Source organism: Lithobates pipiens, unplaced genomic scaffold (assembly GCF_037356315.1).
Source record: "Lithobates pipiens isolate NorthernLeopardFrog02 unplaced genomic scaffold, aLitPip1_a1.2 Scaffold_22, whole genome shotgun sequence".
NCBI lineage: Eukaryota > Metazoa > Chordata > Amphibia > Anura > Ranidae > Lithobates > Lithobates pipiens.
Genome location: NW_027507784.1, coordinates 317,629,788 through 317,655,870, shown reverse-complemented (window position 1 = coordinate 317,655,870; position 26,083 = coordinate 317,629,788). Strand labels below are relative to the sequence as shown.

At 43.9% G+C, this 26,083-nt stretch overlaps 1 protein-coding gene across 1 annotated transcript in view; it reads left to right on the top strand.

Annotated features, from left to right (window-relative positions):
- Window positions 1-26,083, top strand: part of PRPSAP2 (phosphoribosyl pyrophosphate synthetase associated protein 2) — a 122,296-nt gene that overhangs the window by 56,451 nt on the left and 39,762 nt on the right. Inside the window, exons 4-7 of the mRNA XM_077449434.1 lie at window positions 1,066-1,132; window positions 13,240-13,412; window positions 15,516-15,631; window positions 25,903-25,958. Coding sequence (XP_077305560.1) covers window positions 1,066-1,132; window positions 13,240-13,412; window positions 15,516-15,631; window positions 25,903-25,958 — 412 coding nt within the window. The remainder of the gene's footprint in view (window positions 1-1,065; window positions 1,133-13,239; window positions 13,413-15,515; window positions 15,632-25,902; window positions 25,959-26,083) is intronic.

Sequence of the window (26,083 nt, the reverse complement as noted above, 5' to 3'; positions counted from 1 at the left end):
GCTGAAGAAAAACAAAATGAAGACTTTGGAGTGGCCTAGCCAAAGTCCTGACCTGAATCCTATTGAGATGTTGTGGTATGACCTTAAAAAGGCCGTTCATGCTCGAAAACCCTCTAATGTAACTGAATTAGGACAATTCTGCAAAGATGAGTGGGCCAAAATTCCTCCAGGACGCTGTAAAAGCCTCATTGCACGTTATCGCAAACGCTTGGTTGCAGTTGTTGCTGCTAAGGGTGGCCCAACCAGTTATTAGGTTTAGGGGGCAATCACTTTTTCACACAGGGCCATGATGGTTTGGATTTTTTTTCACCTTTAATAATAAACACCTTCATTTACAAATTGCATTTTGTGTTTACTTGTGTTGTCCTTGACTATTGTTTAAATTGGTTTGATGTTCCGAAACACTTAAGTGTGACAAACATGCAAAGGAACAGGAAATGAGGAAGGGGGCAAACACTTTTTCACACCACTGTATGTAGAATGGCATATCTGTTCCCTATATTCTGTTTAGGTTCTTTACTTTTACTGTATCTCATGGAAAAATTTTACCTTGTCTTCCTGTTCCTGAGACACAACATGAATTGAGTGGAAATCTGAGGTGTATCCTCCCAAGGGCTCATTCACATGGGGAACAGGACATGCATGGATCGCGTTTTCAGGGGAGGTGTTTGGGACGGTTACAGGCTTTCAAGAGGCAGTACAGCTCCGTCCTGAATGTCAGGTTTTTGTTTTCCATTTCTAAGGCCGAGTTTATTTTGAACTACATCATTGCAACTGCTATTGTGGTGTTTGACAGTCTCGTTGACTTCAAATGGCGAGTTTGACAAGCGATGTCAAACTCTTGGCAATGTAAGAAGAACTGAGCAGCTTTCATATTTTATCCCAAGCTAAATGTTTTGACTAAAAATATACTTTAAAATGTAAAGCTTTTTAATAAAAAATAAAATAAAAAATCTAGATTCATTACATTACAAAGTCCTCCTAACATCTGAATAAAAGAGTTACTTGTGTTCTAATGTAGAAGTTCATCATTGTGAAATAATATTTTCTGTTTTGAAACCACAGAAACCCGCGTGCAGATTCAGGAGTCGGTGCGAGGGAAGGATGTATTCATCATACAGACAGTTTCCAAGTGAGTACTCGTTTTATTCCGACTTCCCCCTGGTGGATGAACAGAAGCAGCTGCCTGCTTGGTGTCAGTGATACCTACTAACACCTTATTGTTATTACATGTAGCTCTATGTCTTGCTAGGTATATTGCTTCAGCTCTCATTGAAAGTGGGCCCGGCGGAGAGCATTGCTGCCTGACTCCCAGGAAGACTATTTAGGAACATTTCAATGGAAAAGTCAGTTACCTGCAGCTGTGGGGGAGCAATAAAGTGACAGTGTTATAAGACACGGGCTACCGGAAAAAAAAAATATTTGGTCACTTTGAAGCGTTTTTTCACCCTGGAAACAAAAAATGAAAAGTCTGCAGCTACAAATACTGTAACTGCTGACTTTTTAATATAAGGACATTTACTTGTCCCGGGATTCAGCACTGTCCTTGCCCGAGCCGGCTCTTTAGTCGGTTTTGGGTCCAGATGCCAGCATGTTTACTTTGGAAAGCCATCTATGAAAAGCTTGTGGCTTCACATCTGACTTCCTCCTGCGCATGCACAAGCTGTGCTGTGCTTTGTGAATGGTCCCGCAGCTTTCTGGGACTTGTGACGCGTCTCAGAAGGCTGTGGGGGAGGGGGGATCCAAACTTCCGGTTGGATCGCCGCACCGATCCAACAGGAAGTGGGAGCAGGTACCTGTAAGAACCAGGTATTCGCTCCAACAAATCCCCCCCCTTAAAAAAAAAAGTGGGGGAGGGGGAGAATCAGGAGACCAGCAGAGCCTCCCCTTTTGGGTGAAGTGTATGCTGTAAATCATGCTTGTTATACTCGCTGTGGAACCTAAGGGGTTAATTGTGTAAAAAGGCTGTTTGATCTGCTCTTCTCTGTTTCTTCCTTTTTTCCACTGTCCCCAATCCACCTCCTAATAGAACAGAGTCTAGAGGACAAGCTGCACATGCTCAGTTTGGTGTGTATTGCTAGAGAGTTTTTTTTTTTCTTTTCTTGGGAGAGTGTATGTGATCAGCACTGTCTGGACAGAGGGTCAAGGGTCCTGCAGCCTCATAAGACAGTCATAGGAGAATGAAAACTCCTCCTACAAGATTTAACCTGGCACTGATAGAAGTCACAAGACTGCTATATACTGTTGATGAGAAAAGGTATTTAGCAGTTTATATTTACTAAAACGATTGCATTTCCATGTTCTGTGTACTGTGGGAGACCAGATATAGTGAATGCAGGCTCCTGGGTTTAGCAACACTTTAAGAGCAAAAATTGAATATATTGTAGCTTGCTTGCACAGCCGCCCAATCACTTTCTGTAACCCCTTCCCCCACCATGCTTCCCATGCTCCACTGTCCCACCTGTGGGCCTAGGACTCATGTTGGAGTCACCTGGTGAAGGGAAGGCAGACCGGTGAAGATCTGTTTGCTGATTTCCTGTGGTCAGGGAAGAAGCTAATACAGCGCAATGTGTGTTCCATTCGCTTCAACGGAAGGCAAGTGACACTTCAAAAACTAAACTTACACCCAAGTACTAAGAACCCCCGTCTCAATCCGAATGTAAACATACCCATCAGGAGCACCTATAGTACGTACGAAAATATCGATTGCACTACACGTTACATATCGTGGTGAACATCGGAGTAAGATCAGTAATTCTAGGACCAATATTCACAGTTTACTCTAAAGTGATGACCTGTAGGGACTTTTAAACTGTCCTATTGAAACTTTAAACTGTACCTATTGAAAGTGTAGGGTACTGCGGTTCATTGTTTTTCAGGCATGTTTAAAGCTTGACATGTTGGGTATTTGTTTACTTCGTGAAGCCTCTTCTTTTTATGCTTAACCAAAAAAAAAAATTGTGTGCCCTAAAATAAACTTTAGTGATTTTTTTTACTGAAAATTTGCACTTGATAAACCACTGCGACTTAAATTGTGACGTAAAAACTGGAATTAAAAATTTTTTTTTTCCAGCATTTCTGCTTTCAGAAAATATATAATGTTTGTGGGTTTTAATTATCTTCTGGCCTAAAATTATTTTATACAAAAAAAACCGAGCAAAAACTACTTTGTCAGCGAAAGGGTTAATCCATGCAAAGGTCATTATTTACATTATTTATGGATTTTCCTGTCCTCTCCTCCTGTTGCATCTTCCTTAATGCAAACCTGAGACAAATTTTTGCAATTCATGCTGGGCATAATGAGGAGAGGTTACGTTTTTAAGGTCCTGATTAAGACCTCCAACATTAAGCCCTATTTTTATCATTCAGTTGTTGAATGCCAGAACTTCAGCTGAGGTTCTGTTGTTTGACAATTGTATGGCATAAGTGGAGCTTCAAGTATATTAAAGGCTTTCTTCTTTTTTTTTATTTGATTTTTATTTAATAACAAGCATGTCATAATTACCGGTGTAATGGTTTTGCACAGATCAGCCTGCAGTCTCCTCTTCCCAGGTCCCCTGCCAGCGCTCTTGGCCCCTCCTTCCTGTCGAGTGCCCCCCGGAGCAAGCAGTTTGCAATGGGCCACCCAAGCAGTCTTGTTCCTGAGATGCAACACAGAGCTGTGGCTGGGCCCTGCCCCCTCTCTCTCCTCATTTGCTCATCCACTTTAATTGACAGCAGGGTGAGCCCATGAGAAGAGAGAGTCTCCAGTGTCTCTTGCTGGATCTAGATGGTGCTCAGGTAAGTTTGTATGTGTCCCAGAAGGCTGAGGGTGCAGGGGAGGGTGGGGGTTTAACAGTGATCCAGACAGAAGTGGGAGCGGGTACCTGGTTTCCACCCTAAAAAAAGTGGATTGCCAAATGCTAATGGGAGTTGGAGTGGCGGAGTCAAACAAGCAGAGCTTCCCCTTTTGGTTAAAGTTCTGCTTAAAGTGGTTGTAAACCCTTACAAACCACTTTGACCTACAGGTAAGCCTAGATTAAGGCTTACCTGTAGGTCCAAGAAATATCTCCTAAATCTACACGGTTTAGGAGATATTTGCCAAAACACAGGAACCGTAGACAGCGGCGTGCAGGAGCACTGAGCATGCCACTGTCAACAGCGATATGCTGCAAATGGCGGCTCCCGTGCACATGCGCAGGAGTGACGTTTTCATGGCTTTGTCGAATGAGAGCGGCGGAGCATTGAGACCCACCGAGAAGATGGATGCTCCGGACTACAGGGGACAGCGGTGACTTCGCTGGCTCCTGTGTCAGGTAAGTGACACATAATGGGCTACTATGCGATGCATAGTAGTCCATTATGCTTTACCTTTGCAGGGAATGAAAGAGGAAGTAAACTCATCAGGGTTTACTTCCTCTTTAAAGTGTATGTAAAGCCAAAATCTATTTTTTCAGTATGTATGACATATCTCACTGTATACAGTTTCCCTAAGCCAATTTCTTTTAGTCTATTGTAAAGTTTCTAGCTTAGAGGAACCAGTAACACTAGCGGGGTGCATTAGCCTTTTAGTGCATTAGCCTTTTAATCCCAAATGATGCAAAATTAGTTTAGCTCTTTTCTTTGATGGGGACCGATCTGCAGTTCCTGATTCAGTTTTTTGTGTTATAGTGGGTTACATAGCGCAGCAAAATGAACCCACATCATTCACATTCCACTGAGACACATAAGGGTCCTACTGCGCTAGCAGAGAACAATAAAACTTGTGTTCAGCGTTCTATTTTTGATGCTTGGTAGAGGTGCTTGAACCAATGCGAATCCTTTTTTGATATCGTGTGTTCATCAAATGTGCATTCATCTAAAATTCCCTCATTTGTTCAGCATTGTTCAGATTGCACCCTGAGGATTTCTATGAATGCGCGTGTAGGTTTGCTGAACATTTTTAAAAGAGTCTGTTCATCTGAAACCGATCCACTTTTTGGGTGTGTGCCAAAGTGATAAATCTCCCCTGTGGTCTTCAGCCCATTTAGTTTCAAGACCTCTTTAATTGGAAGGTAAGATGAAACTTAATAGAGCTGGTTGGTTTTATTTCCAGCTAGATAGTTCTTATTATTTTGAAAGACCTCATTGCTGTAATCATCACCCTCTTTGTCTAGTACATTTGTGGACTGCGGGACAAAATACTTCAGCTGTGTGAAGGGCTACAGTGCATTATACACTCTTGAGTGAATTTGAAGTATAATTATGTTCCCATTAAAAAATAATGTGCTGCAGAACTTATTCATAGGAGCCTCTGCATTTACCATTTGCCTAAGGCCCCTTTCACACTCCAGCGGTAAAACGGCGCTATTTTTAGCGCCGCTTTACTGTCATTTTAGCAGCGGTATTCGGCCGATAGCAGGGTGGTTTTACCCCCTGCTAACGGCCGAGAAAGGGTTAAAACCACCGCTTTGCTGGCGGTATAGCCGCACTGCCCCATTCATTTCAAAGGGCAGGTGTGGTGAAGGAGCGGTGTACACACCGCTCCAAAGATGCTGCTAGCAGAACTTTTTTTACTGTCCTACCAGCACACCGCTCCAGTGTGAAAGCCCTCAGAGCTTTCACACTGGAGTGTGAGGAGCGGCTCTTTCAGGGCGCTTTGCAGATGATATTTTTAGGGCTGTAGCACCTGCAAAGTGCCCCAGTGTGAAAAGGGTCTTAGGCAGAAAGTGTTTTACCTTCATGCATTCTATGCATGAAGATAAAAAACCTTCTGCATGCAGTCCCCCCCTTATACTTTCCTGAGCCCAATCTCGATCCAGCAATGTGCACAAGAGTAGAAGCTCTCTTGACTCCTGTTGCTGTCAATCACAGCCAGTGTGGTGCGGGTGGGGCTCGGGAGCAAGCACACACAAGTGCCCCATACCAATAGGCTTGCTAATGGGGTACTTGGTGGGGACCTTGAAAAAAGGAGGATCAGAGCTGTACAGAGCAGTTATGGCAGGTTTATTATTTTAAGAGAAAAACATTTGAGGGTTTACAGTCACTGCCCCACTGCCATAGCTCCCAACTGTCCCTGATTTCGAGGGACTGTCCCTGATTTGGAACAATATCCCCCTGTTGCTCTTTCCTCCTCATTTGTCCCTCATTTTGGTCTGATCTATATAGCTGTATAATAAAATGCACTATTTTATCTTTCAGAAAATGTTTCCCGGTGCTAAAACTTTCATCCAGTTTTTCCATATTGCTCCATTTTTATATTGTGCGTTTCACTAATAATTTTTTTGTAAGGTAAGGGAGCGTGGCAGGGAGTGTGTCCTATGCCTACTTACTTTTGCTAATCTGTGTCTCTTGTTCCAATCTCAAAGTGTTGGAAGGCATGTCACTGTTATAAGCCCCGCAAATACTGCCATAGACGTCCACCTAATCACTGTAATGGGGGACAACACTGCTGCACTGCTCCTGATTCCAAAGCAGCATTGTCACGTTCCCCCCCCCCCCATCCATTGTAGGCTGTTTCACTGCAGTGGGATGAGAAGATGTTGCAAGGGGAGTGGTTTATCAGCATTATCACTGCTGATTTGTTGTCTGTAGCGTGTCAATCAGCCAGTCGTCACACCTAGTCCTGCCCACTGGATTGGCAGAAATTACTATGTTGCCTCCAACTTGTGGCTGCAGCGTCTGGGAGGATCGGACACCAAGGAAGATTTAGCTTAATCAAGGGAGGTACACCTTATCAGGTTCTTGCATTTCATAGTAACTGGATCTGAGATATGTTTAGACTGTCACATGGAAACCTTTAGGTGGACTGAAAGAATAATTGTCCCTTTCTATAGTTATCTTTTAACCCCCCACCCCATCTTCCTAGAGGGCTGAACCTCCGGCATCGAGCAGGAGCATGGACATGCGATCGCAACAATTTGTTCTGGGGTTCTGTAAAGTTACAATTTAAGCATAGTTTGCGGTATTTCCTGGACAGTATTAGCTGTTGATTCATAAAGCTTGTATTCTGGAGCTGCATAAAAACTCCCATTTGGAATTGCACTTTAGAAGCTGCATTATTACAGCTAGAGTTAATGTCTCCCCAGTAATGTTGGCTGTGATGACAGTGAAGAATAGCATGTGAGCTCATGCCATAAGGAGCATTGTGTAATAATCTGTAATGACTCACAGATACAGCCTTATATAGTGATTTGTTGGAGCAAATTGCAACGGCTTCAAAAGCGCCGTTTGTGAGTAAGATGATGAAAAATCTTTGCCTAAAATTCAGATTGCAATGTCCAAAGTCATGACATTTTTACCTGCGGACTTCTATTTGTCACACTGTGATATCAATTAGAGTGGATATAAAGGCTCTAAACAAGTACCAAATCCCAGAAGCTATATAATGTAAGCCATAATCTTTCTTTACCTTCCCTGACTGAGCCAAATCCTCCTTCATTTGCATCTCACACTACCCCCTCCCCCACCCTCCCCTCCAAGACACTGCAGCTCACAGTGGCAGGGTTGCGCGGCAATAGGGGCCGTGCTGTCGATTCCCAAAGCAGTGGGCAGGACTAGGTGTGGCCAGGTGCTGATTGACAAGCTACAGGACAGTGAATCAGCAGTGACAATGCTGAAAGCCACGCCCCCTGCAGTCTCTAGTTCCACTGAAGTGCAAGCAGGCACATCCTACATGAGTGGCAACTCTGCTCTGAATTCAGGAGCAGTGCAGCATCATTTTCACCCCATCACAGAATGGGGACTTCACTGGCAGAATCCATTCTTATTTTTCCCACTTTGCAGGGGGACTAAGAGAAAATTATAATTAAAGCAGAGCTATACTCACTTTGGCTCCAGGGATACAACGTCTCCGGGCTCCCTGCCTGACTGCTGACATATTCAGGTGGCTGGCTTCAGGGTCTTGATCTCCAGCCATCATTGGCTGGACGGGGATAACGTCACTCCCGCGCATGCGTTGGAATTCAGTCAGATTCAGCGTTGCTGAATTTGTACAGCGAGCTGCACATGCATGGCTCACTGTACAAGGGCGGACAGGCAGGTAAGTAACTTTAATGCAGAAGCATGTCTCTTCTGCATTAAAATGCCTGCCTGTTCCAGTTCTGCAATTTTATAATTTTCACTAAAGTTCCACTTCAAAGAATAAGTTCATCATTCTGAATATTTAGAATCCGTGTGGCTCCTCCGGCACCACCACGTCATTGACAGGAATCTGCAAATGCGAGAACTGCAAGTACTGTCTTCCACCGCGGCAGAAGGCTTGTAGTTCTCAATGAACTGGGAGGGTGCTGGTGAACGCTTTCGTAGTTTATTAAAAGAAAGATAAAACGAATGCAGCGCTTATTAATAAACAAAATAAATCCATAAAATAGTGAAAAAAAAATTCGACAACATCCAAAGAAATATCCAAAAAATTGTTAAAGGGGTTGTTATTTAAAAAAAAAAAACCATAACATACTTACCTCCACTGTGCGTGTAGTTTTGCACAGAGTGGCCCCGAACTTCGTCTTCAGGGGTCCCCCAACTGCAGTCGCGGCCTCTCCCTACATTGGTAAACCCTCTAGAAGAAGCACTCTCTCCCTGGAGGTTACCTTGTAGGCGCGCTCCCGAGTCCAGCATTTACTTCCATAGACACAGAATGCCAGACTGGGCCCCGGCGCCCACGTCATTGAATTTAAATGGCAGCAGTGGGAGCCAATGGCTGCACTGCTATCAATCTATCCAATCAAGAGCCGAGAACCCCCGGACAGAGAGGTAGAAAAGCATCTCCGCTGTGGGAACCAACTGGCTCAGGTGAGTAAAACAGGGGAGATGGGGGCTGCTTAGTGACAGATGTTTTTTTTCACCTTAATGCATAGGATGCATTAAGGTGAAAAAACATGAGGGTTTACAGCACCTTTAATAAAACCATGCCAAAATGGCGCCTACGTGTTTCGTCACAACTGAAGTAATCCGTGGCATGCTTAGAAGTTTATTGACACTTCTACAGCTTTCAAGCAGGTGGAGTGAGCCTTTATGTGCTGCAGCACAGAATTTTTTAGAGGAAGGCTATAGTTCTATTTTACAGAAATCGAATAAATAGGACAAGTAACACCCCTTTGTTCCATTAGGATTCAGGCAAACGAAGCATGCGTTTACTTTCACGTTTTTACCTATCACTGCTGGCTTTTTAGGAGTTGTACTGGGTTCCTCAAAGGCCCCATCTGTTCTGATTTTTTTTTTTTTTTCTTTGTTCCATTCAACCTTGGTCTTGCAGGCATTATGCTACATATGCTTTTATTCAATTCTGCTGCGGTGAACTTTTGGAGTTTTATTATGATACCTTGTGATATCCATGTTATTATCATGTTGTACCATTATTATTATTACCATTACCATGTATTGTTTATTACTCTGTTTATCATTGTATTTCTTGTAATTCCAACTGTAATGATAAATAAAATTCCTAGAAGTTCACCTTATACTTTTTTGCTACCACATACTTCATGTAAAGTCCCAATGTCCCCCTTGTTCCCCCTTTTTTTAAATACAATAGGGATGGAAACGCATGACCTTACCAGGCCATGGTTTCATTTAAAGTCCCGTGGGATGGAAACACATGACCTTACCAGGCCAGAGCTTCGTTAAAAGTCCCAATTAATGTCCATTATGCATCACATTTGTTCCATTCAAGTTGTCTCCAGGCACAGAACTGCTTGTGTAATGATAAAAAAAAGCATCTCCAGTAACCCATTAGAGGTGTATGCTCCCTAACCTTGTTTACCATTGGCCCTAAGGAGTGAGCAAGGGCCATTTTCATGTATGGGGGACGCCTTCCTTCACCTTACACTGGAATTTTCCTCCGTCTGTCTCGTCTACATATACCTTTTGTACATGCTGATTTTCTTGCACTCTAAGCTCCCTTTTACGCAAAGGTGCACTTATTCTTTAAAGTGGAATAGCAGTTCAGCTAGTCTAGCCATAATACCCAGCTATAAATCACCTGGCTGTTGGCCTTCCTGCAGAGCTAACAGAGAGAGCTGTCCCTCCATCTGCTTCTGGTTTCTTTTTCTGGTCATTGGGTGGCCACTGGTGATGGAACCCCTCCAGGCACAATGTGCATGAACTTGGGGGTGGCGGGCAAGATTTTATAGAAGTAGAGACATCGTTTTTTTCAATAGAAAAGATTTTCTATCTTTGTGTGTTTTTGTTTTTTTACCTAAAATTTCACTTTACCAGTTATAAACCAATACTGAGGTCCGTTCAACCATAACCTTCCACGTTCCTATTAGTTTTACTTAAAGTGGAACTTTACTCATAACAATTTGATCAAATATAGTTATTTAGCAAGGAACATTGGGGGTTATTTACGAAAGGCAAATCCACTTTGCACAACAAGTGCAAACTACATTGAAATTGCACTGAAAGTGCACTTGCTGTAAAGCTGAGGGGTAGATATGAAATGAGGGGAAGCTCTGCTGATTTTATCATCCAATCATGTGCAAGCTAAAATGCATTTTTTTTATTTTCCTTACATGTCCCCCTCGGATCTACAGCGACTTTCCAAGTGCACTTTGCACTTGTAGTGCAAAGTGGATTTGCCTTTAGTAAATAACCCCCATTGTGTATATTCCACATTAGTAATTGTGCTACCATAATTAGTGTGTGCTGTAAATTGCTGCCAGCATTGCTCCTGTTTCTTTTTGGTGGAGGCTGCCATTTTGCTGAAGCCTAGAGCCCCTGAGAAGCATCTTTTGGCTGTCAGCAGATCAACCTCTACAAATTTGGCCCTGTGCCAAAAAAATGAAGAGCAACTGAGCATGTGCCAGAACAGGGTGAGATAATAGTACTGGATTTTAAACAGTACAGTGCCTTGCGAAAGTATTCGGCCCCCTTGAACTTTTCAACCTTTTGCCACATTTCAGGCTTCAAACATAAAGATATAAAATTTTTATTTTTTGTGAAGAATCACCAACAAGTGGGACACAATTGTGAAGTGGAACGAAATCTATTGGATTTTTGAAACTTTTTTAACTAATAAAAAATGAAAAGTGGGGCGTGCAAAATTATTCGGCCCCCTTGCGTTAATACTTTGTAGAGCCACCTTTTGCTGCGATTACAGCTGCAAGTCGCTTGGGGTATGTCTCTATCAGTTTTGCACATCGAGAGACTGAAATTCTTGCCCATTCTTCCTTGCAAAACAGCTCGAGCTCAGTGAGGTTGGATGGAGAGCGTTTGTGAACAGCAGTTTTCAGCTCTTTCCACAGATTCTCGATTGGATTCAGGTCTGGACTTTGACTTGGCCATTCTAACACCTGGATACGTTTATTTGTGAACCATTCCTTTGTAGATTTTGCTGTATGTTTGGGATCATTGTCTTGTTGGAAGATAAATCTCCGTCCCAGTTTCAGGTCTTTTGCAGACTCCAACAGGTTTTCATCCAGAATGGTCCTGTATTTGGCTGCATCCATCTTCCCCTCAATTTTGACCATCTTCCCTGTCCCTGCTAAAGAAAAGCAGGCCCAAACCATGATGCTGCCACCACCATGTTTGACAGTGGGGATGGTGTGTTGAGGGTGATGAGCTGTGTTGCTTTTATGCCAAACATATCGTTTTGCATTGTGGGCAAAAAGTTGGATTTTGGTTTCATCTGACCAGAGCACCTTCTTCCACATGTTTGGTGTGTCTCCCAGGTGGCTTGTGGCAAACTTTAGACGAGACTTTTTATGGATATCTTTGAGAAATGCCTTTCTTCTTGCCACTCTTCCATAAAGGCCAGATTTGTGCAGTGTACGACTGATTGTTGTCCTATGGATAGACTCTCCCACCTCAGCTGTAGTTCTCTGCAGTTCATCCAGAGTGATCATGGGCCTCTTGGCTGCATCTCTGATCAGTCTTCTCCTTGTCTGAGCTGAAAGTTTAGAGGGACGGACAGGTCTTGGTAGATTTACAGTGGTCTGATACCCCTTCCATTTCAAAATGATCGCTTGCACAGTGCTCCTTGGGATGTTTAAAGCTTGGGAAATCTTTTTGTATCCAAATCCGGCTTTAAACTTCTCCACAACAGTATTACGGACCTGCCTGGTGTGTTCCTTGGTCTTCATGATGCTCTCTGCGCTTTCAACAGAACCCTGAGACTATCACAGAGCAGGTGCATTTATACAGAGACTTGATTACACACAGGTGGATTCTATTTATCACCATCAGTCATTTAGGACAACATTGGATCATTCAGAGATCCTCGCTGAACTTCTGGAGTGAGTTTGCTGCACTGAAAGTAAAGGGGCCGAATAATTATGCACGCACCACTTTTCAGTTTTTTATTTGCTAAAAAAGTTTAAAATATCCAATAGATTTAGTTCCACTTCACAATTGTGTCCCACTTGTTGGTGATTCTTCACAAAAAATTAAAATTTTATATCTTTAGGTTTGAAGCCTGAAATGTGGCAAAAGGTTGAAAAGTTCAAGGGGGCCGAATACTTTCGCAAGGCACTGTATAGGCAATTATTTGTAATGTTTTTAGATATGTTACAATGTTCAATACAGCTTGAAGTGATCTACTCGGGAATCATTTATTGACTAAAGTTCCAGGTTTAGAGGGTGAGGTGTGTGTGCGATCCTACAAATTAAATTTGGAAATAACTGTATACTATTTAAAGCGGAGGTTGCCCAACACTGCAAAAATGAAAAGCCAGCAGCTACACATACCGCAGCTGCTGACTTTTAATAATCGGACACTTGCCTGTCCTGGAATCCAGCGATGTCAGCACCGCAGCTGATGTTTCTATCAGCTGTCGGGTGCAGCCACCTACATTGTGGGTAAGGGAATCCGGCAGTGTAGCCTTCCATCTTCACGCATGGAACCCTACTGCGCATGTGCTAGGCTCCGCTCCTCCCTCCTACTGGCCTGGTGGCTGGGTGAGGAGGAGGGAGCCCCGCAGGGATGTCAATACCCATGGCTGAGGTTCCCAGAAGTGAAAACAAGAATCCTGTGAAAGACAGGTATCCCCCCCCCCCCCCCCCCCTTGAAAGGTGCCAAATGTGGCACCGGACAGGGGGAGGAGTACAATGAGCGAAAGTTCCACTTTTGGGTGGAACTCAGCTTTAAGACGTTTGGTATCATGCTAGCCGGAGGAGGTGTAGCACTGGGAATGTGGAAAGAAGCTCACATAGGTGGGTGACAAGAAAAAAAAAAAAAAAAAATATATATATATATATATATATATATATATATATATATATATATACACACATATACATGATATTTTGCTTAATTTGGCTTCCTCTTTTTTTTCATTTCAGAGATGTGAACACCACAATCATGGAGCTATTAATCATGGTGTATGCCTGCCGGACGTCATGCGCCAAGACGATCAGCGGCGTCATCCCTTACTTCCCCTACAGCAAGCAGTGCAAGATGAGGAAAAGGGGCTCCATTGTCTCGAAGTTGTTGGCCTCCATGATGTGTAAAGCTGGTAAAGCACAGCACCCATGTATATACATGCTCGGGAATGCCATGCTCGGAAGACTTTTTATCTTTTTACTTTGGCAGATATTTGTGGGCAATGCTTATGCCTCCACAAGTCATTTTTTAATCTGAGTCACCAGCTATTGCCAATTAATTAAATTCTTACGACTGGTTGTGTGCACTCGATGACTGCATTTAAAGTGTATTTCCACTCTTGCGGTCAAATTTGAGACTCCCGCTATATCTTTTGTTATGTGTTCCCATTTATACAGCAGACCTAGATATAATTCAAAAGAAAATATTCCTTCCTTTCTGTGCGTTTGCTTGTTTGGAGCAGGCCTCAGGCTATAAGCTACTCTGAACAATTTGAAATGACCGGAAACTCAGTCTGTTCCCACTGACAAAGAGGTACATCTCAGTTTAAATATAATAAAAATGTCTAGCTTCTAGATCTTTAACTCATTCTTTCCCCACTGACAAAGAGGGCACACTGAGTTTCCTCTCAATAAAAATAGAGGAGTCTAGCTTCTAGATCTGTAAGCCTTTGTTAGGACATACATGGTTCATATTTGGTTTGCAACTGATAATGGGATCTTCCAGCATATACAGACGGGGTTAATTACCTGAGCCTGATCTTGATCCAGCGCTGTGCACAAAAGCAGTGGCTCTCTCGACTATCAGCCACCTCAAAGGTGCAGACACAACTACTGGCAATCGCAGTCAGTGAGGAGTAAGCAAGGGGGCAGGGCCAAGCTGTGCTCTGTGTGTCTATAGACACACACAGGAGACTCAGGAGCGAGCTCACATGAGTGCCCCCATAGCAAGCGGTTTGCTATGGAGGCACTAGATGGAAGAGTAGTGCAAAGCTCGCCGGCTGGGGACTCGAGAAGAGCAGAGTTGGGGCTGCTCTGTGCAGTGGTTCTGCAGGTAAGTATGACATGTTTGTTTATTTAAAGAAAAAAGAAAAAAAATCTGTCTTTACAATTATTTTAAAATGAAGAAACAATCCAGTGTAGTGTACTATAACGCCACAAAATTCTTCCCTGTACTGTTTGCTGTTAAATATTGCTCTGCATGCCCCAGCCAGAGCCTCTTTGCCCCCAGCTTCTGATCGACAGCTGCGAGCGGTGCACGTCTGTTGCAGTCGCATGCACTGCTCTGCTGCAACTGCATTTCCTATCTAGCAATGCACCTAGCGATTCTACTGCACATGCAACCCCCATGGTTGCATTCCTGCTCCCTCTTTCACTTTGAAGCTTGTGGACAAGGAGAAGTCTCTGATTTTACATAACGCTTTTCTCCAGCACAAGTACAGATTACCCACTTCAGCCCCACTGATGTACGGGTACATCACTGGCCTTTGAGTGGTTACACTGGGATGACTCCTACAGCTGCAGGCGTCATCCGATATTGTTTTTTGCAGCCGATGGTTGTCTTTCTTGTAAAAACAATCCTAGCCGCTAATTAACCGCTGTATTGCTTTTACAAGCAGCAGGAGGGGGCGGCCCCCTCCCGCCACCTTCCTTGTCTTTCTCAGGCTCTCCCATCTCACAGGTAGACCCGAGCAAGTGTCGGGTGACCATAGAGGTAATCGGAGACCAGAACGTCTCTGGTCACCTCTATGGTATAGGAAATCGGAAGAGATGAGCAATACATCCCTTCTAGTTTCCTCGGATGTAAACGGCTCTATTTTTTAATAGAGAAAGCATTTGATCCCACAGATCAGTTATGGACGTTATTGTTATGTATTGGATGGAAAGCGGCCCATGTCATATGCTTTCCAGGACACAATTGCACATTCTCCTCCCTTATGGCTTTCGTTTTGTTTTTTAATGACATGCCGTCACGCACACTTCGCGGATTATGGTTAGATGTCCTTTTTTCCACCACAGTCTGACTATAAAGAAATACAGCCATGCATGTTTATTCAGCCAGTCTATTCCCTGTATAAACTTGAGTCTTGGTATTTGTGTAACCTAAGATCTTGTCTAAGCAGTCAGCAAACAGCAGGCAGAAGTCTGACTTGCAGGAGAGAGAATAGAGGATGTGTGTCTGATCTTTAGTGTTTGCCTGCTTTATCTCACTGTTACCTCCTCCTCTCCTCCAATAGGTTTAACGCATTTCATTACTATGGACCTGCATCAAAAGGAAATTCAGGGGTTTTTCAACATTCCTGTGGACAATCTCCGAGCATCTCCCTTCCTCTTACAGTACATCCAGGAAGAGGTACTCCTCAATGTCTACAAGTGTTGTGTGTTTTTTTTTTTTTTTTTTTTTGTTTTTGTTTTTTCAAATTTTCAAAACTAGTAAAATGCCAATGCAGAAAAAAAACAAAAAAACACACACATATATATATATATATATATATATATATATATATATATATATATGTGTGTGTGTGTTTTTTTGTTTTTTTATATATATAGAGAGAGAGATTATATATAATAGAGAGAGAGAATATCTAGAGAGAGAGAGAGATTTTTATATATATATATATTTTAATAACTTGGGTAATGGTTCAGACCTATGCTGGGTTTTATTTGCCGTTTGTGTTCACATTTTAAAAATTTACTACTTTCACTTCCTGTTTTAGAAGACACAGCAGAAAATGAGGGAAAATCTTTCCAATGGGGACACAAATGGCAATCAAAATCAGCTAGTAGGCTTTAACTTTCTCTGTCATGCTTTTGAAAAAATAAATAATAATTTAATCATTTTAAGTTGGCAGTGTTTTAAGTTGAAACAGTAATCAGTGGCAACAATATTAAAGTGAACTTGCACTAAAGGTAAACATTAAAGCTGAATTCCAGGAATTCAGCAACTTTGCAAAAAGTGAAATAAACTATGGGGGAGCTTTACTAATACTGGTGTCAAAAGAATCTGGTGCAGCTGTGCATAGTAACCAAACAGCTTCCAGGTTTTATTGGCAAAGCTTAAGGGCCGGTGTTCTGACAAAAACTGTCCCCCCGTCGGATAGTGTCCACCCCGTACTGTGCAGGCGCAGCGCTTGCACATTACGGAGGACAAGGAGACTCCGAAAGTCTCCGAAGATGAACGGTACCTGCGCAATGAGGCCAGGTTCAAGCCCCACCATCCAAGTGGACACACGGAATCATTTAGTAAGAGGGGCTTTTTGCGGGCTCGCTTCGCTCGCCGTGTTTCGGGCACGGCCTCGCTTTGCTCGGCAGTTTTTAATTCTGACTCTTTGTCCACTTGGATGGTGGGGCTTGAATCTGGAGTCAGTGCGCAGGCACCGTTCATCTTCGGAAACTTTCGGAGTCTCCTTATCCTTCGTACTGTGCAAGCGCAGTACAGGGCGGACACTATCCGATGGGGGACAGTGTTCGACACATCACCGGCTCACACTGTAGCCATGTCAGACATCGCATGTGATTTGCACCACACTGCAAATCACATGCGATGTCTGTGCGATGCAAATTCAGCCATACAGATTGTATGGCTGAATTCGCATAGTATTCGGATCGAAATCGCGCCGGACCTTTTTTTTTTTTTTTTTTTTTTTTTGTCTGCACCAGAATCGGATTGCATGGCTGTTCACACTTGTGCAATCTGATTCCTGTCCGAGTTCGCACTGCGATATGTGAACCGAGCTGGGGGTGTCATTAACTTTCTATTGACACCCACAGCGGTTTGCATAGGGCAGTGTGAACTGCCTGCAAGTTCTATGCGGTGCGGGAACCGGCACTGGAATTGTGCTGGTTCCCGCATTGCGTGGTGTGGACCGGCACTTATTGAACAAGCTGAAGTAAGAAGCTGGTTGGTTACTCTCTACAGCTGCACCAGTTTTAGTAAACCAAACACCCCCCCCCCCCCCCCCCCATGTGTTAAAGTGTAAGTAAACCCCCCTATCGTTTTCAGCCAAGGAAGCTGCCATCTTTGCCTCTGATTAATTTACAACTGCCATGATGCTGCACATGTGATCAGTTATGACGCCAGGCATTGGTTTGAAAGTTTGGTTGAGAGCACAACCAATGGGAGTGTTACATTTCCGGCACGTGCCAGAAATGAAACTGTTTTAATGAATGGGTTTACTTCCGCTTTAAAGTGGATGTAAACACACTCTCATCATTTCTAAACTACTGCAATATTGGTTATCTAGAAGGATATACACACCTCCTGCATGTATAATTATCTGTGAAATGTCTCCCCTCTGTCTGCCATGAGGCCTGAAAAACTGCAGATTTTGTGGGCGGGTCTGTTTTCTAGGGCTGGGGGGGGAGTCGTGATGTCAGTAGACTCCCCGCCCACCTCTACACTCCCCTTATCAACATGCATTTTCTCCTGTGTATTTCTTACACTGAACTTCTGCTATGGTCTCTAACATCCAGTCAAAACCCAGAAAAGTCCCCACATGACTTCAGCATGCCAAATTATGCTGAGGTGTGGAACATCCAATCCTTGCAGAGCAGCAGAAGAAAGGAGTTGGAGGGAATTAAAAAAATAATGCATGCCTCTTAGGCTACTGCACGAGATATGTAAATCACCTGTCACTCACAGCAAGGGGGAGGATTTGACAAAGTTTTTCTCTGTTTGTCAAGATTTATCTCACTGAACAATAAAAGAGGATTGCTCAGAGCGGGATTAACTCTTTATGGCAAGACTGGGCTCAAATGATAGGAAATCTTATACTCTACATTATGACATAAAAAAAAAAAATTTGGGTTTACATCCACTTTAAGTCCAATTAGGTGCATATCTCCTCTGGGATTCATCTCTATCATATATATATGACAGGTTTATTGAACTCCCGGAGGACACACTCTGGCTGTGAGAGGAGAGAAGTACACACAGCAGCTGTACCCACTGCTCTCCTCTGCTGCCCATTCACAGAAGCCTTTGTATATTGTGAGTAAGTTCAGATAATACAAAGGCTTCTGTGAATGGGCAGAAGGAGGGGAAGAAACTGAGACCATAGTGAACAGCTTCAGAGCTCCGGAAGTCATCTTCCTGGAGCACAATAAACCTGTTTGATATGAATAATAGAAATGAGTCCGCCAGGTGGCAAGCACCTCGTTGGACTTAACTCAAGGTATGCCATATAGTTTTTACAAAGTAGCTGAATTCTTGAAATTCAGCTTTAAAAGCAAGTTACAAGAGATACCTGCATATTCTGTACCTTTTTAAAGCAAATGCATCATCTTTTATTTTCTCCTACACCACTCTGTTTAGCTGCCAGTAGGGAAAAGGATATCGGATATTCCTGTGTATAAAATAGCATGCTCTTTCAACGATAGGACAGTATTTGTGGTTGGCCATTGGCCCATTGATGTCATGTGGGAGACAGTTATTTGTCCTGTTTAAGCTCACCGTTATACAGGACATTTTCCTCTCTCCTGGTGACTGAAAAGAGTGGAAGGGGAACCAGAGAATGGGAAGAATGTCACGCTTGCGGGTTTGGCATTAAGTTGAACCTGTTGCTTTTTCCCGCATGGGCAATAACAGGTTTACTTTAATGACTTTACTAACGCTGCCCAATTTAAAATGCCGTGATAGACATGTATTTCCACTTGAGTGTGCACCCTGCATGTGCAGATTGCATTTGATTGCAAAATGCACAGAGCCAGTTAGAGTGTGTCTGTGCCATGTGATAGCCAATCACAAATGTAAACACACTGTAAGTGTTTACAGTTTGAGAACCCTCTCCAGAATGGCGAAAGGGGAGGAAGGCTTATTTGTAAATAAAGGGGTCACTTTTAATAGAAGAAGGGAAGCAAGGAGATTCAAGGTGGGGGGTTTTAACCCTTTTGCCTCTTCCTGTACATCTCATCTCCATCCTGTAGTGACCAGGAGTTAGCTCCTTTATCCTGCACATTCAACACCCCCCACCACTAACAAAAGAAAGCTCTGTCTGTCTCTCAAAAAAAAATTATATAAAAGTAATTGGGGTAAAGTGTTCCATAACTGCATAATTGTCAGTCAAACTATCACAACACTGGAAAATGGCCTGGTAATCAAGGGGAATATTCAGACTAGTACTCGATTGGGAAAGCTTTCAAGAGGAAGTAAATTCCCCTGGTGCTTTTGTACCTATAGGTAAGCCTATAATAAGGCTTACCTATAGGTACTGGAGAACTTGCAGTGTTTAGGAGATATTTACTGTATACTTCGCCAATTGCACCATCAGCGCATTTGCGTTGAAGAATAAACCGCCCGTGCCGTGACCAGGGGCTCCCGCGCGCATGCACGGGAGTGATGTTTTTGTGGCTCTGGCCAATCACAGTGATGAAGTCCACGAATCCCCGGAAAGATGTCAGTGGTGTGCGAGTGCCACTGCAGGGCTTCAGTCTAAGGTAAGCATTTCATAATGAGCTAGTATGCGATGCATACTAGCTCATTATGCCTTTGCCTTGCAGATATATATATATATTTTTTTTTGTGGGGGTTTACAACCTCTTTAACTCTAGTTATGAATATGTACGCCTGTCAGAAAGAATGGACATGTGACAGAAACATAGCAGGTCCCTCCAAAAAAAAAAAAACTTATGATAGGGAAGGGTATCTGTTTTACTGTGCCTGGCTTGAGCACTTTTTGAGTCACTGACTTGGAACAAATATGTAATGAGCAGAGTGAGCACTCTGGGGAGACCTTAAAGTAGATCTAAACCCAATCACAAAAATATCATGTAGGCTTTAACCTGTCAATGTCATTCACAAACTGTTGAATCTGCAGCTCTCATTGAGGGCCGGTGCAAGGATTTTTGACACCCTAGGTAAAACCTAATTTTTTCGCCCCTGACTCCATCCCCTTTGCCCTGCCCTTGTAACATGTGATTTACCTGACCCATACACTGACCTATCTACATGACCCACACGCGGACCTACCTACCCGACGCACACGCGGACCTACCTACCCGACGCACACGCGGACCTACCTACCCGATGCACACGCGGACCTACCTACCCGACGCACACGCGGACCTACCTACCCGACGCACACGCGGACCTACCTACCCGACGCACACGCGGACCTACCTACCCGACGCACACGCGGACCTACCTACCCGACGCACACGCTGACCTACCTACCCGACGCACACGCTGACCTACCTACCCGACGCACACGCTGACCTACCTACCCGACGCACACGCTGACCTACCCGAATTTTATTTCCTGCATTAATCACCCCCCAAAGACACACTTCTCAATGTAGATAAGGAGGATCCATCCTTCTTCTTACCTCTGCGCTTCATCGACCATCACATCAAGGCTTTCCTCAGTGCTGGGCAGACAGTATTAATAAGGTGTTCCCTGCCAGCGCCGCCATCCAGCTGCTCCATGGTGTCCCCGCTGGCCGGGAGGTCAGCTAACAGACACTGCACCTCTCGATGCTCCTATCTCCACCGAGCCCCGCCCCTCCGCTACACAGACGCACAACGCTGCACTGGAGCAAAGAGCTCCTGGAGCGGTGTGAGGAGATGTTACAGAGGGCACTCAGTGGGACATTGGCGGCACACAGCAGATGTTTTCCAGGGACAGCCGGCCCGGCACTGAACAGGGGCAAGCTCGCACACGCCTGGAGCTTCACTAAGACAGAGGCCGTGGCTGCGCCCTAGGTGGTAGTGCGCCCTAGGCAGCTGCCTACTTTGCCTAGTGATAGCGCCGGTCCTGCTCATTAAAATAATACCTGTGGATTTTGTGATCTAGGTCCTTGTTCTGGCACTTCCTGTTATGATGTGACAACAGTCCCTCAGTTGTGCTCCTGTGTTGTCACCCTGTCACACACACCTCTGATTTTCGGGCAGAGCTTCACTGCTTTTAGAACTGGACAAGTGAGCGGCGTCACAGCCTCAACATCTCTTCGTTATAGCACTGTGATTGTTGGTGCCTCCTTAGCTCAGCATCTGCCTGTATTGTGACCTTCACTCCTATACTGTTTATAGCAGCCGATAGTGAGGAGGTTGTACAAAGTCTTATCTGTGTTTACAAGGCCCTAGAAATGAAGTATTTTAAGGAGCATGGAACAGGCATACCGCGTTTCCCTTGTGACTGTGTCCTTGGATTGTTTTGTATTCCTTTATTTTGACTCCCAATAAGGAGACATTGAGGCTGAAGTACTGGTCCCAGAACGGGACTGATGAGAAAAATGTAGGCTTCCATGCCTTTAAAGAGAAGCATTGGTTTTGTGTTAGAGCTATTATTATAGTTTCTTTTCATATTTTATATTTTTTTTTTTTAATTGTTGTGTACTTTTTAATAAAGTGTAAGTAACCCCATACCTCCCAACTTTTTGATATGGGAATGAGGGACACCTATCAGCAAAAGTATGCAGGCATAGGACACGCCCCTTGGCCATGCTCCCTTAAAGGAGAATTGTGAAAAAAAAACAAGATTGGTTAAACCCACAAGTGCTTTTTTTTTTTTTTTTTTTTTTTTTTTTTTTTACCACTACTATTCCTTTATATTGGCTTTTGGAATTTACAAATGCAACAATTTAGAAATCGGATGAAAGGTTTAGCTCTGGAAAACACTTTTAGATGGATAAAAAGTGCATTTTATATACAACTATATAGGTCAGACCAAAATGAGGGACAGAGGGACATTGCTCCAAATCAGGGACAGTCCCTCGAAATCAGGGACAGTTGGGAGCTATGAATAATCCATCCTATCGTTTTTATCCAAGGAAGCTGCCATCTTGGCCTCTGTTTAATTTACAGCTGCCATGATGCTGCGCATGTGATCAGTTATGACGCCAACCATTGGATGGTTGGACAGTTTGGTTGAGAGCGCAACCAATGGGAGTGTTACGTTTCCGGCACGTGCCAGAAATGAAACTGTTTTATGGATGGGTTTACTTCCGCTTTAGGTTATTGAACGAACATATAGTACAATGCATACAATAAGAAGAATTACAAGGTAGTTCCGTATAAATAGAGCAGATTGCAATAAGTGTATAAATTCAAAACAGTTCTGTATAAGCAGTCGGTGTTATGCAAAATCACAATGTAAGAGCCAAACCATTAGACTAGGACAATGTGTAGTTTGAGGTTGCTATCTATAGGATCTCAAAAGTCTAATCTACATATTTGTGGATAGACAGTATGACATTTAATAATTGTAGATTATATGGAAGATTGGAGCGGAAGACTTCGAAGGAGGGTTATGACGTGCTGTAGTGGGGAGTTAAATGAGGGCTAGCAAATGAAGATAGCATTTTGGACTACCTTGAGTATGAGGGGACGGCCGTAGCGAGATTGCCCATCGGTGGCAGGGATTCCGCTAACATAAGGTAGAGAAAGCCATAGCCGAGCCAAAGGGAAAGGGTCTTGAGGAGTAGAGTAGAAGAGAAAGTAAAAGAAGGGAGAAGGGAAGGATAGGGAGAGTCACCCAGTGTGACATGACCACCAGCACGACGTCCGATGCAGTTAGTATAACAAATAACAGCATAAGGGACGTGTCTTCAAAAGTTTGGTGACAAGAGATGTTTGATCCAGGTTTGCCAGATTTGATCAAATTTAGAAATCTGATTGTTGTGTACAGCTTCCATTTTTGCGTGTATCAGTGTGCGGTTTACTCTTTTTTGCCATAGCCAAGGACAGGGACTTCAATGCGTTCGCTATTGTTTGAATTGCTTACGCATCAGGATGTCTGGTCTCAGGTGCTGGATCGAGAAGGGCGCAGGTAGGTATTAGCGAGGCTGTACACACAGAATCATTTTTAGTTCAATGCATAGAATGCATTAGGATGAAAAAACCTTCTGACTTTACAACCACTTTAAAGGAGAGTGACGCCATTAATCATTCTGGGAGGGGCTTGGGACACAATCTTCTGCGGGATGCTTTCGCCTTTGAAGCCTTTGAGTGCCATGGGAGTTGGATGTTGTTGGTGATTTTACCGATCATGTTTTAGGTGTGATTGCTTCCTCTGGTCACATGATTCTGTACAACCATGCTCTCTTCTGTGGACAGGGCTACATTGCGCTCACAGATAGAGCAGTACTGGAACCAGTGAACTCAGCCTTGCATTCTTCAAGGACCCCAGTTTAGGACTATAAAGAAAAGTAGGATATTAGCCACTATAGGGATTTGGCTAACAGGGCAGCTACAAGCAGGAGATAAATGCCAGGCCAGGATCAGAGCCACATAGCCAGACTCTGTGGTCCCTTAAAATATAAAATCTCTTTGACTGTTCCTTTAACCGCTTGTGGGTTAAGCATATATTTCTTGGAGTCCATGAGTTTCTATAATGTACGACAGCCCTTGTGATTTCTGGAAGGTCATATGGCTATTTTATCCTTTATCAGCACCTGTAACTCACAGGCTTCTGTTTCTCGCCACGCTTCCTCCCGCTAGAATGGTTCTCGGGAAATGTCACATGATCTCTGAGCTGCATAATTACAGAGCAGATATAGGAAGCCAGGCATCTTAAATGTTCTGCTTGGCACAATAGAGGCGGATCGCGTTTCTGGCTGAACAATGAGCGTGCATTTCATTAGGCGGAAAACCTGGCTTTGAAGGATCTGGTGTTCTGTAGAACATGTAGGTGCATATTGGCTACATCCCGGCTTCTCTGTTTTATTTTTGTGAGCAATGAATGAAAACATCAGTTTTACATGGATAATGCTGGCGAGGCACGACCTCGGTTTTTACAGTGGCGGAGACCTTTGTGTGTGTCTTCTTATTGCATGTAGATCTGAGCAAGCAGTTTCTTGTTAGGATTGTCTGTGGGTTGCTAGAATCTTACAGGGTTGAAAAGATCAAGTTGGCTGAGATGCAACGCTGTATCATGGCCTAGGCTGACAAGGCCCAGGCCTAGGCCAGCAGGGGCGGAGCATGGAAAGAGTCCCCACCAGCTTGGGCTACACTTATCTTATGGGGTGGACTAGGCTGACAGACAAATTAGTCTAGCACCCCCATAAAGTGGGCGCATTGCTTCCGGTATGTGGGCGGCCGGCATTCCGCAACTGTGGGGGGGGGGGGGGGACTTCTAATTTTGACTGTCCTTTCATCCTTTACCACAAACCTTCCTCACTGTGCTATGTTTTCTGCTGCACCATTGGCATGGTTATATTTCTTAGTCCTTTCCATAAAATTATCAGAAATTTTTGTGCTTAAAGTACAACTATGGGCAACACTTTTTTTATTTTTCATTTTGGATAGAATAAGGTAGGGTTATGGCCCCTGTCAGTTTATTTTTTTTTAACATCCCCTGTCCCATTGCAGAGATTTCCCTTCACTTCCTGCCCCATAGCCAAACAGGAAGTGAGAGGAAATTGTGCAAATTAAGGGAATCCATTGCCCCCCCTCCCCCCACCGGGCCCTCAGAACTAGTGTCCCCGCTGGAAAATTTCAGGGCGGGTCTTAAACAGCAAGGGGTGTGGCCTTGACAGGAAGGGGTTGGTCATATTTAAATTAGAGGATGCACAAGTTTAGTCAGGCCTATCGCAGCACAAAACACTACAGCTGAGATGTGCTCATTTCAGTCAAGCAGCCATGTTTATGATTTAGCAGGAAAATGTATTCCAGGTGCTTGGTTCTTTCTTGGTTGGGCAGGATTCCCTTTACCAACTGGCATTTCACAGTAGAACCTCAAATACTCTGGCCATATAGCCCTGATGCATGGGGCAATGTCATTTGGCTGTGGGTGGAAGGTACAGGCACACCATCCAGCCCTGCTGCCAGTATCCTGTAAAACTCTATGAGAAGCTGACAGCTCCTGCAACTGGACGGTGCACTGAGTGGGAATTACATTTAGAGCAGTATGCACCCAAGCAGACTGCATTCTGTGTTACCGATCGGTGCACCATCCAGCCACAGCAACTGTCAGCCTCTCATAGACTTATACAGGCTGCTGGCAGCAAGAGTGGTTGGGTGCGCCTGTACCTTCTACCCACGCATATACACCCAGAGCCTCATTGGCTAAATGTCAGTGTGCAGTGAGGCCTAAGGTCCCTTTCACATAGACAGACTGGTCGTTTTTTCAGACGGACCTGATCGGCCAATCCATTGCTCTCTCTACGGAGCAACGGATGTCAGTGGACATGTGTCTGCTGACACCCGCCGACATCTGATCCTGTCTGCTAAAACAAAGATTGGATCGGATGACAGATGGAAACGGATTGGTGGTCCATTCGACAGCCCATAGAGGACAGCATGCTGATGCAGAGCGGATACAGACCTGTCATCTGCCTGCACAGCCGGGATCAGTGGGGAGTTTATACAGAACAGTAATGTTGTTTTTTTTTGCATTTGGAGTCTTTAGGAATGTGTTCTTTTCTTGCACACTTCAGATAAAAATAGTGAAACCCTCGGGTGAGAAGAGAAGGGTAATGGTGCCACCTTTGGCCGATCTTTGTGGTAATGGGCGATGTTCCGTTTTTTTTTTTTCTTCTCATTATTGAAAAAAAGGGAGGATCTGCATTTGTGTACCTACCTTAAAGTAGAGCTCCACTCCCTCCCCACCCTCCCCCTGCAGACTTGCATAATACAATTTGTGTGTTATGAAAAGCATGGATTCACAACATTGTTGTGTTTTGCAGATTCCTGACTACAGAAATGCAGTCATAGTAGCCAAATCTCCTTCATCAGCAAAACGGTGAGTAAATTAGATGATTGTCATATCTCAGGACTATGAATCCTATGATATTGAGATTTTTTTGTTCACTTTCTTAGAACAGCGGTGCCCCAGATGCATGGGGTGTCAGTTCCTGTTGCCCTTAT